The sequence below is a fragment of the Manis pentadactyla genome, chromosome 11 (genome assembly GCF_030020395.1).
Source record: "Manis pentadactyla isolate mManPen7 chromosome 11, mManPen7.hap1, whole genome shotgun sequence".
Taxonomy (NCBI): Eukaryota; Metazoa; Chordata; class Mammalia; order Pholidota; family Manidae; genus Manis; species Manis pentadactyla.
Genome location: NC_080029.1, coordinates 32,981,708 through 32,998,296, shown reverse-complemented (window position 1 = coordinate 32,998,296; position 16,589 = coordinate 32,981,708). Strand labels below are relative to the sequence as shown.

The window sequence follows — 16,589 nt, the reverse complement described above, 5'->3', positions numbered from 1 at the left end:
CTTCATAAACCAACTCCCACTCCAGAGGAGTAGGGAATTGAATCCAAAAGACAGCAGTCATGAAAGACATTTCAGAATCCAAATCCTGTTGTTTTAACCCCTTCATTACTGACTTTTACTAGCTTGCCTCATTTTTAGCGAATAAAAAACATATAGATGATGACTAAGCTTCTTTTCCCTAGAATTTCATCTTCAGTGTTGAATCATCTTTGTTCCTGTCATTTATCTTCATCTAAGGGTCCCTAAGAACCTTTGGTTGTGTGGAGGCACAAATTATTATTCACATTTTACAGATGGGTAAGCCATCACAGAAAGAGAACATGCTTTGACTTACCTAAAAGTCAAGAGTCTCTGAGAGTGGAGAATGAATGTTCCCACAGTCTTTTTTAGAGAGACCTTACTTCAGGGTAAATAAGTTTTTCTCTGTGTAGCTTACTCAGATATTACTGCCGGCTCAATCCTGGGACAATGAAAAATCCTCAATAATGAACATGTTTTTAAAACCTAGTTCATGTATTCCACTTTTTAAAAATTTGTATTGGAGTCAACCAAATTCCAGTACAATGGAGTCATACTGCCTCGGCAGATCTAAATATCACAGTCATCATAAAGGAAAGAGGGAGAAGGCACCCCAATTTTAGGACTTCTGCTGCAAATGAGCATAGAGAAGATTCACTTATCTATTTTCTGACTAATTAGGTCATTGGACAGGAAGTCACCTTTCCTAAAAAACCAGTAAACTGATTCCTTCTATCTTAAATTTCCCATAAACAGCATTAATGTTGACTTACACCAGTCCTCACATAGGAATGCTTGAAAGTAAAAGACATGAGAGACCACTGAGTTTTCTAGTTGAAAATAAAGTTACAAATTTATGGTAACTGACAGCTTCCCCATTTCCCTTTCTCCCAGTTCTCTCTCAAGCAGTCCCACCACTAATCACCACACTTCAATTGTTTTCTCCTATTGGAGGCCTTATTAAATGAAATAACTTTCCAATCATGACCAGATTTTTAAGCCTCTGACCAAAGAGGGTCATTTTCAGGCCACCTGATTTGCATGAGTTGGCTTCTGGGCCAGTCGAGCAAGGTTAAATAACTTGTCGGGCCAGGACGTGCATTGGCTTTCTGGAAACCCCTTGCCCTAGGTTATCACTGTACATCAGAGCAGAGGAAGCCGAGTGTGGAGCCCGAGTGACATGCAGAGCTCAGATGAGTGATAACGTGCTCACAACACACCTCCGTCAGTGTCTTCCTGCAGAGAGGCCTTTGGCTCTGCCAGCCCCTCCCAGGGAGCCCCTGGGCTGGTGGAGTGCAGACTATTTGACATAATGAGCCTGGAGAAGCTGAGTGAAGTGGTGATTAAGGTTCAGTGAGCCTGGTTGACTTCGAACCCTGTCATTAAGCAACCATGGGGCCTTGGGAGACTCACGTAATCTCTCACAGCCTTATCTATCAGTAAGGATGATGATACTTGCCTAGTTCATTGGGTGCTTATAAAGGATCAAAAAAGATGTAATTAAGATATGAAGTTCATACAAGATGTAAGCCTTCCTTATATATAAAGGGCTTACTGCATGCATAGATTATAGTACTTTGCAAATTTGTCTTTTCTTATCATTAACTTTCAAGGCCCTGCTATTACTGCTCTGTGGTAGCTTAAAGTTTGTAGCACACCTGCAAATATAGCTCTTCAAGCTTGCTCACAGAGGGTTTCCATTAGGAACTTTTCCAGGGGCATTTGCACCCATGGCCCTTACTTAGAACCCAAGCTTACCTGTCCAGAAAACCACAAAGTATATATTGAATACCATTCCCATTGGTTTTGTAGTTCTTTAAATAGCTGTTGCTGGCTAAATGTGACTCTGACCCCTCAAAACATCCTTGAGACCTGGGAAGCTCCTAAGGATTTATTACCAAAAAAAAAAAAATTTTTTTTTTTTAGTACTTAACTAATTAGAAATTCTTACTTATTCACGTATGGCTTTTCCTTGGCCAACTTTAAGTTCACTCTTTACTTCATCCTACCACTTGGCAAGCATGTAAGCAACAAGCTTCTACAGTTTGAAAAATATAAACCTAATAATTTTAGCTTAAGCAAGACAGAATTAAGAATATAAATCTGCTGGTAAAACAAGTATGTAATGTGGTTCAGAGTTTAATAAGAATAATTTATTAGCTATTTATTTAACGAGTATTTATTAAACATCCTCTGTGTCTCAGACCTTGTGTTCAAAGATTCAGGCATACTAGCGTAAATCAAACATGGATTTGGACCAATATTAAAATATACATTCGGGGTGCTAAACACAAGTACTATTTCACAGGATAGAAAGTGGCAGCAATGTGAGCAAGTGAAATAAAGTATCATGGGAGTTTAGAGGAGGGAGACATGACTGCTGTGATGGTCAGGGAAGTGGCATGTAGGAAGTGGTATGGACCTAGAGGCATTCCAGGGGTGGAGGGAACATGGATAAGAAGTGATTAAGTGGGAGTAAACTCTATATAAAGTGGAATGGAGGGAAGAGGAGTGGAAAGGCAGATTGGACACAGGCTGGAAGGGCCTCGAATGCCAATCTCAGTGATTTAGAGCTATTGAAAGTTCCTGCGTATGCTAATTGTAAGTGGTAGCATGCTTAGATGTGGGCTTGGGGAGGCTCACCAGGCAGAAGAATAGAGGATGGACTTATTAGTGGGGAGAAACTGAGAGCAGCATGAGACCGGCTAGAGAGCTATAGCAGTCATCCCCAGGTGACAGCTAATGTGGGTCTGATACAAGGTTAGAGTAGGAGGAGTGGAGGTAGGTAAGATTTTACAGTTAAATCAATAGGACTTTACAATTTATTGGAGTTGAGAAGTGTGGGAGAAGGAGAAATTTAAAAATGGAGCTGGGGTTTCAAACCAGGTTAACTGAAAGGTCAGAGAAAGGGACAAAGCAGTAAGTTTATATGGGAAGATGTGAGCTTGATTTGGAGATATGGAATTTATGATACTAAAATCCATTGTGTCCCGTTTGCAGTTCTTGTGCTTGAAAATGAAGGACAGATGCTGAGGCAATTCAGAGGTTGAGACAAAGGGTTAGAAACCATCCACATGGGAGTGTCATCCTTGTCAGCAGTGAGAACATGCCACACGTAGCATGCTTAGATGTGGGCTTGGGGAGGTTCAAGCTTAGTGGGAATGACTCATATGTGGCTCATAAGCATGTTTATTTGTGTGCTTTTGAAAATTTTTAAATTAAGCCAACATTTTTAAATCAGGAGATTGTACTTAAAATATTGATTTCTGGCTTCTTTTTTAAAAATTGAAAGATGAGGCTAACTATGAACTCACACTGCCCTGTGACTAAAACAGCTTGAGCTGGGCAGGGCCTGCCCCCTCGAGATCACAGATGAATTCTCTAATTCATCAGAGTCTCCACCACTCCCATCATCTCCTAACATTTAATATTAAACAAAAAGTAGATTAATGTTTGTCTAGGGCTGGGGAGGGGGTCCGGAAAGAGACCTGGACCTATGGATGAAGGGTATGGGGTTTCTTTTTGGGGTGATGCAGTGTTTTAAGTTGATTGTGGTGATGGTTGAACTACTCTGAACATGGTAAGAACCATTAAACTGTACAGTTTAAAAGGTTGAAGTATATGATATGTGGATTATCTAAATAAAGCAGTTTTATAAAAATGCAAAAACGAAAAAGGACAATCTTTGTTCCCCTGCAGTTTTGGTTTTCTTACAGCAGAAAATATTTCTGTTAATGTGTCTTAATCTAAAAGGTGAAAATGAAAAACTGAGAAGGTTATATATTTCAAGAAAAATAGAAGAGAGTGCATCTCTTTATGGTAGTGATGGATTTGATTTCTACATGTCAAATGTAAACCCCTGGCCTCTTTATTAATGTACATTACTTCCTGGCCAGTCAGGGTATTTGGGTGCTAGACAGGAAGAAACATGGGCATGGCCAGCTCCCTGAGGTCCACCCACAACTAAGAAGAGAAGGAGAAGAAATGCAGAAAAGTAGGAGTAATCAACATGGCACCAGGAGAAGAGAAGAGGGCAGGAGATTGGATGCCAAAGGAGGGGGAAGCTCTACGAATTGCTGACGAAAGGTGAAGGAGGATGGGGACAGAGAAGTCAGGAGGTTACAGGAGACCATCCAGTGAGAGGGCTTAGAGACAGAGGGTGGGAGAGAGATGCAGGTGTGGACGACAAGGTGCCTCCCGGAACACAGTGCTCTGGAGGAGCCGTTATTTTATCCTTAGGCACAGAGGACTGCAAAGTGTGATGTGAGCACAGGCGCACAGCCTACATGCTTTGTTTTCAAGTTAATTTGTATATTTTTTGAATTGTATGTATGATGAACCAAGGTCACCCCAAATTTTACTCTATGCTATGCCAAATTCTCCTTCATTCTGCTATCGCCAGGCACGTTGAGGTCCCAGTTGTTGATGTCCGTCTAACTCATTCCTGTACCTGCTTGATCCCGAGGAAATGTGTGGTTGGTGCTGTCTTATTCAGGGCCTTTCAACCTCAGCACTGTTACTTAGTGGACTGGACAATTCTTTGTTATGGGGCGGCTGTCCTGGGCGTTACAGGCTGTTTAGCGGCATCATCAGCCTTTACCCTCTAGATGCCAGTAGCACCCACACTTGGCCATTGCCAGCAAAACCACCTGCAGCCTAGAACCACTGAATCACATTCACCTGTTGTAGTATTTGTGTCGAGATGCTTCAGGCCATGTGAAGTTAGCAGATCACCCTGAGAGATGACTGGCCTAGAAAAGAGGACCAGTTCCTACTCCACACTGAAGGGTACAAATCAGATGGTGCAGTGAGGAAGCAACAGAGGAGAAACCCAAGGCCACGTTCCACTTTAGCCCTTTCAGCAGACTTCAGCCACTCCGAATGGGGTCTCCTCATTGAAAGAGGTGGCCCCTGGAGGACAAACTAAATGTCCCACTGTGCCCCCTAAGTAAAATTCCTCCTGTGGTCCATGGCCAAAGTTGGCACAAGAGTTTGTAGGAGACCTCAGGGTTGCTAGACGTGATAGTGGGAACTGGCTTTGAGTGGTGGGACTTGTGAGCCTGCCTCTTGGGAGGAAGAGGAGGAGAGCAGGAATGGTTTCCTCCTGATGATGTCAAGGGAGATAAAAGGTAGTAGCTGAAATGCAACTGGAGTAAACTAGAAACTCCAATAAAGTTTACTTAAGATCCTCCCCATTACAGGAAAATCTTAGAAGGTAAAAGAATGTTTCTCTTGGGATAAGGATGTCTAATACAGATTAGATATGAAAGGTGAGATCTTCCAGACTCCTCTTCTGCATATGTGTGTGTGCAGGGGTTAGAAGGGCAAAGGAGTTTTATATGCATATGCCACCATTTCTATACTGATAAGGAAAATTGAATTAAGACCGTTAGCAAGTTAAAAACGTCTTACAACTCTATTAAACTATTTCACAACTGGCTCTTATTATATGCAGTAGCCTCATGCCTTTCTGCCATGGAAGATGAGTGACTTGATTTATTATTAGCAATGGCTCCAAGCTGCCTTGCCGCACGACCTCTCGTTGATATATAGCTCTGTTATCTTTTAGGCCAGTGGTGGTCACTCTCACTGAGACTGAAGGAAACTCATGCCAGTTTTTATTTTTCATCTCATATTCCTTTCATCTCATATTCCTGCTCTCCTTCTCTGATTCATCAATTTTTGTGACAATGAACTGAGTCCCCAAGTAGTCTCTGAGCAATGAGCAAAGACTGGACTTCTGTTTTTGTGAAACACTGTTAGAAGAAAGCACATCCATAATCGTGATTTTGCCCTGTTCCATTTCAGGCACTTCTGGGTCCAGCTGTGTGACAGCTGCCCTAGGAAACACCTGGAGTCACAGTGTGAACACCCGGCTGATTCTCCAGTTCCTTGGTTCAGAGAGAAGACAGGTGAGTGCTTTGACACTGTTCTCTGGCCATCAAGTTTAGGGAACAAAATGTACCAAGCCCTCTGAGTGTTCCTCTTCTGAAAGCACTGGCCACATTGTCACACTCTCAGGGGGTGACTAAAGAAACCAGCACTTCTGCCTATCCCAGTAGCAATTGTGATAAAGTGGGGAGCCGAGGCACCTATCAGAAAAGATATATAAGAAGGAACCCAGAGAGTTAGCATGCCTCCTGCTATCTGCCAGTGGCGTGTGAGTGACCAAGGGCCACACCTCTCGGGATCTCAAATTCTCCGTCTCTGAAGGGTGAATTATCACTTCACTTCGCTAGTATTTGTTGAGGACTAGATAATTTGTGTACAAACTAAATAGTGATGGTGCTTTTCCATGTAGTATCCTTTGGAAAACCTTAAGCCAGACTGATCCTGGCAAGTGAATAAACTATTTCCCAGATCCTGGGTACTTTTGTGTTAACTCATAAGCCAGTAGATTAAAGTGCTGAATGATGCCAGGGAGGCCTCCAAGAGAATATGCCTCTCCCAGAGCTCTCTGTTGATGGTCTCTATCCTGGTCTCAAATGAGAATTCCCCCTTCTATCAAGAAAGGTTACTTCCTACCCCTTTCTCTTTTTTTTTTTTTTTAGCTTTTTTTTTTAATTAAGGTATCATTGATATATAATCTTATGAAAGTTTCACATGAACATTGTGGTTCAACATTCACCCACATTATCAAGTGCCCCGCCCCATTGCAGTCACTGGTAAGATGCTATAGAGTCACTACTTGTCTTCTCCATGCTGTACTGCCTTCCCCGTGACCTACCTATATTGTGAGTGCTGATTATTCCTACCCATTTCTTAATCTTCCCTTCCACTTCAAAGAAAGGGGCACCACAGTCTGACCCCTTTGGTAAAATGCTTCATGATCAGGAAATTTATCTTTCCTGAATTCTAATCTCAACTTTATACCACTGTGTGGACCAGTCTCCGCACGACCTCTCCAGCAAGTGAGAGGAGGAAAAAGGCAGGGTGATCACCCTGACTGGTTGGATGGGGCAGAATTCAGACCCCAGATTTGTCCATCTTGCTAAATACGTAACCAATCCAAGTTCTTAATTAAAAAGGCATGAAGTGTCATGCTGGCGGCCCTTTCTGGAAGAGGTAGTGGGAGGGTATTTGTTGCCCTTTACCTGATAGGTAAACTGGCTCTTTTTCAAGGAGTCAGGATCATCAGAAACAGACATGAGCCTTTGCCTGTTCCAGACATAACTTTCCAAGTGCTCTTGGTTACAGACCAGAGGATTCTTCTTGGTTTGCTTGGGACTGCATAAATAACATTCCAGCTTGATGACTGAGTCAGCCATGTTCTGAGAAGATGGAGCTGCTCGTTTGCATTTAGGGCAACATTCTTGAGTCTTCAGGCCCTGGCGCGCTCATTATCTCAGTGACACCTTTTCCCTGATGATTAAAGCATCTTGGGTTTGAATCCATTGCTTCTCTTTTCAATAGAACACATCCAGAAATATTCCTGTAGAATCTAAATGACCTTGGTTTGTACCCTAGATTATAAATTATGCTAAATAAACCCTGTTTGCAGCTGTCAGGGATATCATTAAGAATTGTCAGATGCTACTACCAAAACTCTTATTTGAGGAAGCAAAATTTCTTGGAATCAATGTTGAGCCATTCATTTTCGTGGGTCCTTAGCCACACTCCTTGAAAACTTGGAGTGTCTCTCTGTTTTAGATTTTAAATGGCACACACTGATTTTGTGATTCAGTCTATTATCTATGGTATCATGGATTCCAGGCTCCCAGATCCTGCTTTTAGTAATTCTAGTTAGCATTTATTAGTAAATAAAGAAGTTAAAGCCATATGGTTTTTCCTTTTGTTTTGGTAAATGAACCAGTCATTCCCATTTTGTCAGTGTCAACAGGAAGTGGCTGGTAGGTAGGACAAATAAAATAATACTAGTTTGTGCCTCTTTGGTAACTGGAGGGTTTTTGTGGCTCTTGGTTCTTGGCTGAAAAGGTCAAATACAGGCCACTAGTCACAAGAAGAACCAGGAGCAGAGAGTGGATGGATCAGTGACAATCTATCAACTCATTTCCTATTACGCAAGTCAATGGTGTTTTCTTAATTTACAAAGGCCAACTTGTTTCTATCATTCCTAACAATCAAGAGCAGATTTAAATGCTTTTGAATCATGTTTTCAAAGAATAATTAGAAATTAAAGTAAAATATAACCGGCATTAAAAGACCAACCCCAGCAATTAATCTATAGACATATACATGCCTTTTGGAACCAGTTGTTACATTTGTGGCCTAATGACTAGGATAAAATCAGATAGAGCAATTTCTCTGCATCTGGTGACCTGACCTTGCCCTAGCAGAGGGAATGCTCTGTGACTCCCCGAGCCTTGCCTATGGTCCTCATGGCAAAGCAGAGAAGTCATTTGAAGGTGAGCCTTTTCTGGGATATATGCACAAAATAATACTTTAAAGCTAGCACTTAAGGTAATTGCTCCGAATAATACTTAAAACACTGCTTAGTAGGAGAATGTTCCTGAATTATTCTAGGGTAGGCAAATCTATGGAACACCAGCCACTAGAAGATACCAGGTAGAGCTTTTTTTTTTCAATGTGCAAACAGAGGCCACTACACCAAGGGATCAAGGTTATGGAATGAGGATTATGTTTTATCCTGTTTCTATGACATTGAGCTCTACACCAAGGCTCTCGAATGTGAGGCTTAGTCTGAGATCACAGGGCTGGAAGGGGGGTAAGTCAAGCTGAGCAGATCTGTGAACCTATTAACCCAAGAGCTGAATTGTATAGTCCAAGGGAAGGAATCCTCCCTGGCTGATTATTTTCTTTACACCCTGGAAACTTTGTAAAATTATATAACCAAGAAAGAAATCTCCTTATCAGGGCATAAGCCAAGTTAATTCTCTTGTTTATTCTGCATCACTGTTTGCAGAAACCCTCTTAAGAAGCTGGGAAACATTTTCTTTTGGACTAATTTAGCTTTTTTCCATTTGACTTTTATTTACTCTTTTTCTGCTTTGCTTCAATCCTGCCCCACCCTTTTTGCCACATTTTTATTCTTACCAAAGGCATGTCCTTAGAGTAGAAAAATGGCCTCTACTAGGTTGTTTTTTTTTTTAATAATCAAAACTATGTTTTGATCCATCGTGTGCATAACATGGGATGCAAAGAAGTAGAAGTCACAGTTCCTGCCTTCAGGTTTCTTCTGTTCTAGTATGAGAGATGAGATACACCCACATACTACACAAATAATCAAAATGAAGGATAGGAGTTAAAGAATACTCTGGTACTGGGGGACTGTCACAGGGCTGTGTTTGATTTGCTACCTAAAATAGTAACTGCTTTGAATCCAGAGGCAGCACAGTAGTCTTGGGAGAAGGTGGGCTGGTGTACCATGTTAGATTTGCATTTCTCAAGCCTAGCTACACTTTAGACTCATCACAGGAACATTTACAAAATACCAACCCAACCCCAGGGCCCCACCCTGATCAGTTAAATCAAAAGCTCTGCCAGTGGGGCCAGGCAACAGTGACTATTTTATTTGTAAAGCGCCCCTAAGTGAATCTACTGTGCAGCCAAGGTTGAAAACCTCTGCCTGAAATAGATAAAATTAGGTTATTGAGAAAAGAAAGGGAAGATGCTGGGGTGAGGGTGAGCCACAAAAGAAGAAAAACAGAAGCGTAAGCTACACATTCACAAAAAAACAGGGTGGCTTTTGCCTTGGAACAAGAGCAGCAGGTTTGCACCCTCATTCACCTGACAAGCCTTTATTCAGTCACCCCTTCTGCACTGCTCACTCTGTAAGATGCTAGAGATTCAAAATAGGACTGAGTTGATGCCCTGTAGCTGTTCACAGTCAACTTGGGGAAATAGACAAGCACATGAACAGCACGTGCTGTACAAGCTTCATGACTCAGGTGAGTGTTGAGGATGGGGTGGCCCCTACTGCAAAGGAAGGTTCACTGGTGATTAATGGGGCAGCAGCCTGCAGGGTGGAGTGGCTGAGGCCTGCCTTTGGGACACACTCACAGTAACCAGGTGCACTGGAATGAGGGACTGGGAAAGCTGGAGTGAGGGTGGTTGTACTTGAAAGAATGATGAACGCACTTGGTGAAATATTCATACTATTTCCCATCAAATTCTCCTGAACTCTGTTCCTACGAAACACATATGGGATTATATAAAATTTTAAGTGCCCTGGAATGAGTGTAATGAACTAAATTAATCCCAAATAAGCTTCACACCCCCTTGATGAAATAAATATTATGACTCTCTAATTTCAACAAATCGGAAAGAGGTGACTTTTTCATACAGGAGGTTTATTTAAATGGACTTTATAATAATATTTTCATCTTCTATTTAGAAGACACCCTGGAATTTTAGAACACTTAAGGGAAGAGCCTAAAGTACCCAGTAAATTGTTGACAAGACCAATAATGTGGCTCAAGCCCCTGATCTTTACTTGAATCCTCAGACTTTTCTCCAAGTTCCAGGTTGTTTTGCATCTTGGAGGTATTTTGTGTTTCTTTCCTGGTAATGTAATTCTTCTCTCAGTATGCATTTTGAATTTTAAAAGACTCAGACACTATTACTTTGAAGAGTTGTCACACCAGCCTTAATCGGCCCCACTTCCTCCAGTCTTGCCCACGTTGTACCTCTCACTTGCCTTTATTCTTGCACATGAGACCTGAATTATGAGCCCCTTGAGGCTGTGGCTGAATCTTATCTGTGTGCCCTCAATGCCAAGGTCAGTGCTTGACACTTCCACATTCAATACACTTATTTGAAAGACACAGAGAGAAAGAAACTCCTTGAATCCATATATGAACCAAGTCTTGAGGAAAGTCATACTGTGTATTGAGAATCACTCTCTCTCATAGGAACTGAGTTCTGAAGTTTAATAGCTCCTTTAAAGTATTAGTAATCATCAGTTTAAAAAGGTTAGCATCAAACCTTAACAAATACAAGCAGATACTTATATAGAAATACTGTAAGAATACTGAGTATAGGAATATCTTTTTGTACAACTGGGCTGATGGAGGCTGTGGGCAAATAATAGCCAAGCTTCCCTCACCATCCTAGTTGGGATTCCTCTGTGTCAGCAAGCCAGAGCCCTAAACACAGACCCCAGCAGAGAGAGGGAGAGGGTTCTGCTCTGCAGCTGCTTTCCGGGAGCAGGCAGCATAGGGACTTTGGCTGAGGGGAAGGATAAGAAATCTCTGTTGCCATCTTCCACAAGTCTTAAATTCTCTGCTCTAGTTGGAAAGGCTTAATGGAGGGTGGAATAATTAAAGGAAAGTCTTTTCTTCCCGATAAGCTGAAGGGTAGATTTGGGGCAAGAATGTCAAACATACATCCGTCTTCACCCAAAGAAAGACATTGGAAATGACGTTTTACTTCATGTAAGTCACCATTTTATGTCTCCTTGCCCCCAGATGCCTCCAAAGAGGAATTCAGGCTTAGCTGCCCTCACTCAAAAATCAATCCCTCTTACCCTAAGAATGCAGCAACCCAGTTTGAAAAAGACAGATGCACCCCTATGTTTATCGCAGCACTATTTACAATAGCCAAGAAATGGAAGCAACCTAAGTGTCCATCAGTAGATGAATGGATAAAGAAGATGTGGTACATATACACAATGGAATATTACTCAGCCATAAGAAAAGAACAGATCCTACCATTTGCAACAACATGGATGGAGCTAGAGGGTATTATGCTCAGTGAAATAAGCCAGGCGGAGAAAGACAAGTACCAAATGATTTCACTCATCTGTGGAGTATAAGAACAAAGAAAAACTGAAGGAACAAAACAGCAGCAGAATCACAGAACCCAAGAATGGACTAACAGTTACCAAAGGGAAAGGGACTAGGGAGGATGGGTGGGAATGGAGGGATAAGGGGGAAAAAGAAAGAGGGCATTACGAATAACATGTATAATGTGGGGGGGGGGCACGGGGAGGGCTGTAAACACAGAGAAGACAAGTAGTAATTCTACAGCATCTTACTACGCTGGTGGACAGTGACTGTATTGGGGACTGTGGGGGTACTTGGTGAAGGAGGGAGCCTAGTAAACATAATGTTCTGCATGTAATTGTAGATTAATGAAAACAACAACAAAACATCAATCCCTCTCTCTTTGTCAAATGGTTCCATGTCATTGTGTTTGTTCTCTTGTTTTCTACCCCAGCTCATCTGCTGTTCTTAGGCAAGGAGACTTGTGTGTGTATATGAGTGGATCCCAGCCAGAGAAGCTTGGCTATGCTGCAGGGATGGGAGAAATTTTTTAAGCATAAATATCTGCAGAAATAGCAAAAGGAACATGGAACCCCAGCCAAGTACAGTGCCTTGGGTGCAAATGTTCCCTCTCTTTTCAGAGCTGCTTGTGGGTGAAATCTAACCCGTCCACACTCTCCCATTAGAAGTACTAGAGCAGGTGTTGAGCAGATCGGGAAAATGTATAAAAGAGGAACACAGAATGGGACTTTGTAAAGGATTCTGTTCTTCAGGTCTCCAGGCAAATGTAGTAAAATCTAAGGACATCCTACCTGACGTTATACAATAACAGCAAATGAAGACAGTGAACTAAGACTCACAAAACATAAAGGCAGGATCCATCTGAGGGAGGACAACACAGACATCCAAGTGGACACTTCTGTTTCTAACTCCCTGCAGCTACCTTTGAAAAAAGTCAGTGTACTCAAAAAAATCACTATTTCTGAATGGGCTGAGGTAGAGAAAACTTGCCCTTGAAGAGGTTCTATTGGAAATGGCTAGTTTTAAATGCATCGGTACAGCTGCTCCCGCGCTTCTGATGGGAGTTTTCCTTTCCAGTGCTTTGGCCGTGATAGACCATATATCTTTGCTCAGGGAGAGAGTCACCTTTTCCTAGGAGATTTTCAATCACATGCAGTCATTAAGAGTGCAAAACAAGAGTGAGGGAACCACCATAGGATTTTAAATGGCATTTAAAAAAATCAAGTAGAGTTGTAAAATTAAGCGTTACCTCTTTTCTAAAAGGAAAAGGAACTTCAACACTAAAAAGTAGAGAAGACATATCTGTGGATAAAGAATACAACTGTACATTGAATACATTTGTTTTCATGGAAGACTTAGTACATGTCCTCATTTCTCTCATTAAGGATCACAATCTCTGACTGTCAGGGCTGGATGACTAGTCTGCTCAGAGTGTTTAGGTGGCCTTTAATGAGCCACTCATCTCCCTGGTATTTTATAATTTCCACTATTCTCCTCCAATTCTGGCTAGTTTTATTTTTAAACACTGTCTGGTACCAAATCCCCTTATGCACTGACCCTCCCCGCTCTAACTTGCTGAGTAAACCAGAGCAAATATGTGAATAAGAGATTTCTAGAGAAATCTCAGCTGTTGCAGGAAGTAGAAGAGACTCAGGGCTTTGGAACCAAAGTGAAGACCTTGTTATCGTCTCAGGAAGAATAGTATTTTCATTTGGGAAACAACATAGGAAACAACTACCGTGTCCCTTGGGTGAAGCAGTGTGACTTGAGAGTCAAGGGCACTGAAATTTATTTGGCTCATTTGAGAATGAAGGTTGGACAGGACGTTTAGCTTTGGTTAGCTACGACTGAAAAGAAAATGGGGCAACGTCCTCGGTTTGGAAAAACAAAGGGGAGAGACGGCTTCAATAGCTACATAAACTATGAACTGATTTACAAATGAATTGGCACTTTGACTAGAGCAAACGCATTTAGGATATGACAGTGTCCCATCTGAGATGCCTTCTAGAACTCATCTTATCCAGGGATTCTCATCAGGTGTTGAACAATGAAGACTCCCAGGCCCTGCCCCCCATTCAGCAAGGGTAAGCATTTCAGGTGATTCTCAAAGGGGTGGTCCTCAGACCCACCTTCCATTTTAGCCCCTTCACTTTACAAATGTGGTAAGCAAGCGAGGTTAAGTAACTTATTCAGGGTAATACAACTAGTAAGCAGCAGAAATGGAACTGGAATTAAATTTTTCCAATTCCTAATCGGTTGCTATTTTCTTAACTGTGCTGACTTCTGGTAGGAAAACTCTGGGCAAAAAAAGTTCTCTAACCCAATCAAATTATTGGGATTATTGGGTTTGTAGGCACTGTGATATTTACATCCACAGTGACTTCCAGTGGTTCATAAAAAGGTTCTACAGAACTGTGCAGAAAAATATTCTTTAAAGACACCATCCCACCCCACACTGCAATGATTACCAGATATAAGTCAGCATTTTTAATTCTTGGGCCCAGACATATGAGTAAATTACTTTTTCCAAGCTGAACTTCACAATGAGCACTGGCTTCCCAGCCAAATGACTTTCCTTATAGACAACATCTTGCACACAAGGCCGACTTCTCTACTCCTATCCTTCAAATGGTCATTTGTGCTCATGGAGGGTCACCCTTAATTCTTGAGCTTCCCCGTTGCCTGTCTTCATCATTCAAGGTATGCAGTGGTTCGAGAAAGCTGGGATTTTCTGGTCTTTTGTCTTTCTGGTCTTGTCAGCATGGGAGAAGCTTTGTAATTATCATATATTTGAATCTGTATATCTGTATTTTAAAAAGTCAGAATAGAACAGAGGAAAGGAGGCAGGAGGCAGCCTGTGTTGGAGACACATTTCCTGCCCTATCAGTGAGGCTTCCATAGTTTGGCAGTGAAGAGCATCCTCACTGGGTTCCAGTGCTCCAGGCAATGCTAATTCAAAGCCCCCTTTATTGTCTAGGGGCAGAAGGTGGTTAGTCTTTATTGAGTGCCTATGGTTGCAGGCATCACGTGTGGACCTTTCCCATGGAGGATTTCCACCAACACCACAGCAACCCTTCAGCCTAGATCTTATCATTTCCTTTTTTTACAAATATAGAGAAACTGAGCTTAGAGGATAAAAAACTTACATTTCATAATAGTATCAAGATTTGAAACCAACTTTGGGTAACTCCAGAGCCTAAATTCTTTCTGCTTTTACCATGTTCTTTGAGATGTAGGCATTTTTTTTAAATTTAGAAATAAAATACAGTGCTGAAAAATGAAACCTTGACTTAATGACGATTCTTTTGACTTGCATTGAAGGGCCCTTATTATCTTTCTTTCTGCTTTTCCCCCAAGGGTCACCTGATCTAGAATGTCATTTAGCTTACCTCCAAAGCTTACTGAATTACATAGAACAGCACCTCTCACTCTGGGGCAGGGACACTAGGAAGGAGACAATGAGCTGCTTCTTGCTTTTTTCTCTTGCTTTCTCCACTGCATGCTGAGAAAAACTCCCGGCATGTGACTGTGATTCAGAAATGCGCTTTGCCCTGTCTGTGTGTGATCTGAAAAGCACAGCTTGTCACACATGTGGCTGACGTAGGTCCAGCTCTGAGAACTCACCGTCTGGTTGCTGTCATGAGAAGAGTATGCCTGCCGAGGTGGGGCACTGCCTGAACCTGTGGCTTCTGTGTGTCCAGGGGTCCACTGTGGCTGAGAGGATCTCAAGATGGTACAGTGCTGGTGTGCATTTCAAGCAGATTGGGGCAGCGGGTAGGGTGAAGCTCCAGGCCCCTTTAAAATCTTAATGGCTTATGAAATTAAATGTAGGGGGATGGGAAGCAGACAAAAGATTTACATAAGGTGTGAGGGGAAAACAAATCAAGTATGTCTCTAGCATTGAGTTTGAATCTAAGTAACTCTGATTCTGTTACCATACATTTTATGATATCCTAAACTTTATCCAATACATGATTGGTTGGCAAGTGCAATGTAAGCCACTGAGTTTTCCTGATTTTCTGCTGCTCTGAATATTTTGAAATTTTTAGTTACTGTTGAGTTGACATGTGTACTCCTTCCTTTTCTCAACCTTCCTGTCACCCTGCTGCCCGTCTCCCCACACTCCACCCCCCATAACTTTCCCTGGATTTTTAAATCAGTCAGTGGCTCCTGGCAGCTGCCTTAGAGTTCACATGTTTGAAGCAGAGATTTTTCCACAGAGGGTATCTTTCTGAAAGTTTTCCTTCGTGGCTTGGCAGAGCTTAAGAGCTCTGGCATGTAGGACAAAGAGCATGTGTACTTGAATCTTGGACCCTTGTTTTATTGTTACCAAAGGGACTATGATTTTGAGAATACCTTTAGAGAGCCAAGCTACAGTGGCTGTACCCCACCATCTACTTTCTGGATCCTCAACTCAGAATTGGCAATGAGAGATTAAGCTGGGTTATGCCCCATGACTCCAAGTAACAGAATCCTCTGAGTGTCAGTCCCCCAGAAAAGGGGACATCATTTTAAATCTTCAAATGTTAAAACTGAAGCACCTGGTATATTTTGGGGGTTTGAGGACAAATCACCCAAAGTCCCCACATCCCTGGCTCTGATTGCTTTGTTCTGTCTGCCCAACCATTTATGGACAGTTGCCTTTGTGTTACTCTTCCCTTACAAAATCGCTTCCCCCACATCGTAGTCAACTTCCTGGTTGACCTTTAAATTCTTTCTAAGGTGTCTGTTCTTCTGTGACAGCATTATCCCAACACCCTAACAAAGAGCCCGTCAGTGTCTACTGGAATGCGGAAACTGGCAGTTCTGTTCTCTTACAGGTGCCTCCTCAAAGCACAGAGGTTCAGTAGATGCAATGTGGCCTCT

At 42.0% G+C, this 16,589-nt stretch overlaps 1 protein-coding gene across 4 annotated transcripts in view; it reads left to right on the top strand.

Moving 5' to 3' along the window:
- RAD51B (RAD51 paralog B) overlaps positions 1–16,589 on the top strand; it is a 589,871-nt gene that overhangs the window by 514,522 nt on the left and 58,760 nt on the right. For all 4 annotated transcript variants that reach the window (XR_008992458.1, XR_008992457.1, XM_057488368.1 and 1 more), the window contains exon 9: positions 5,827–5,930. Coding sequence is in view for 2 of the 4 variants with exons in the window: in XM_057488368.1 (XP_057344351.1) it covers positions 5,827–5,930 (104 nt within the window). In the remaining 2 variants the exon portion in view is untranslated. The remainder of the gene's footprint in view (positions 1–5,826; positions 5,931–16,589) is intronic.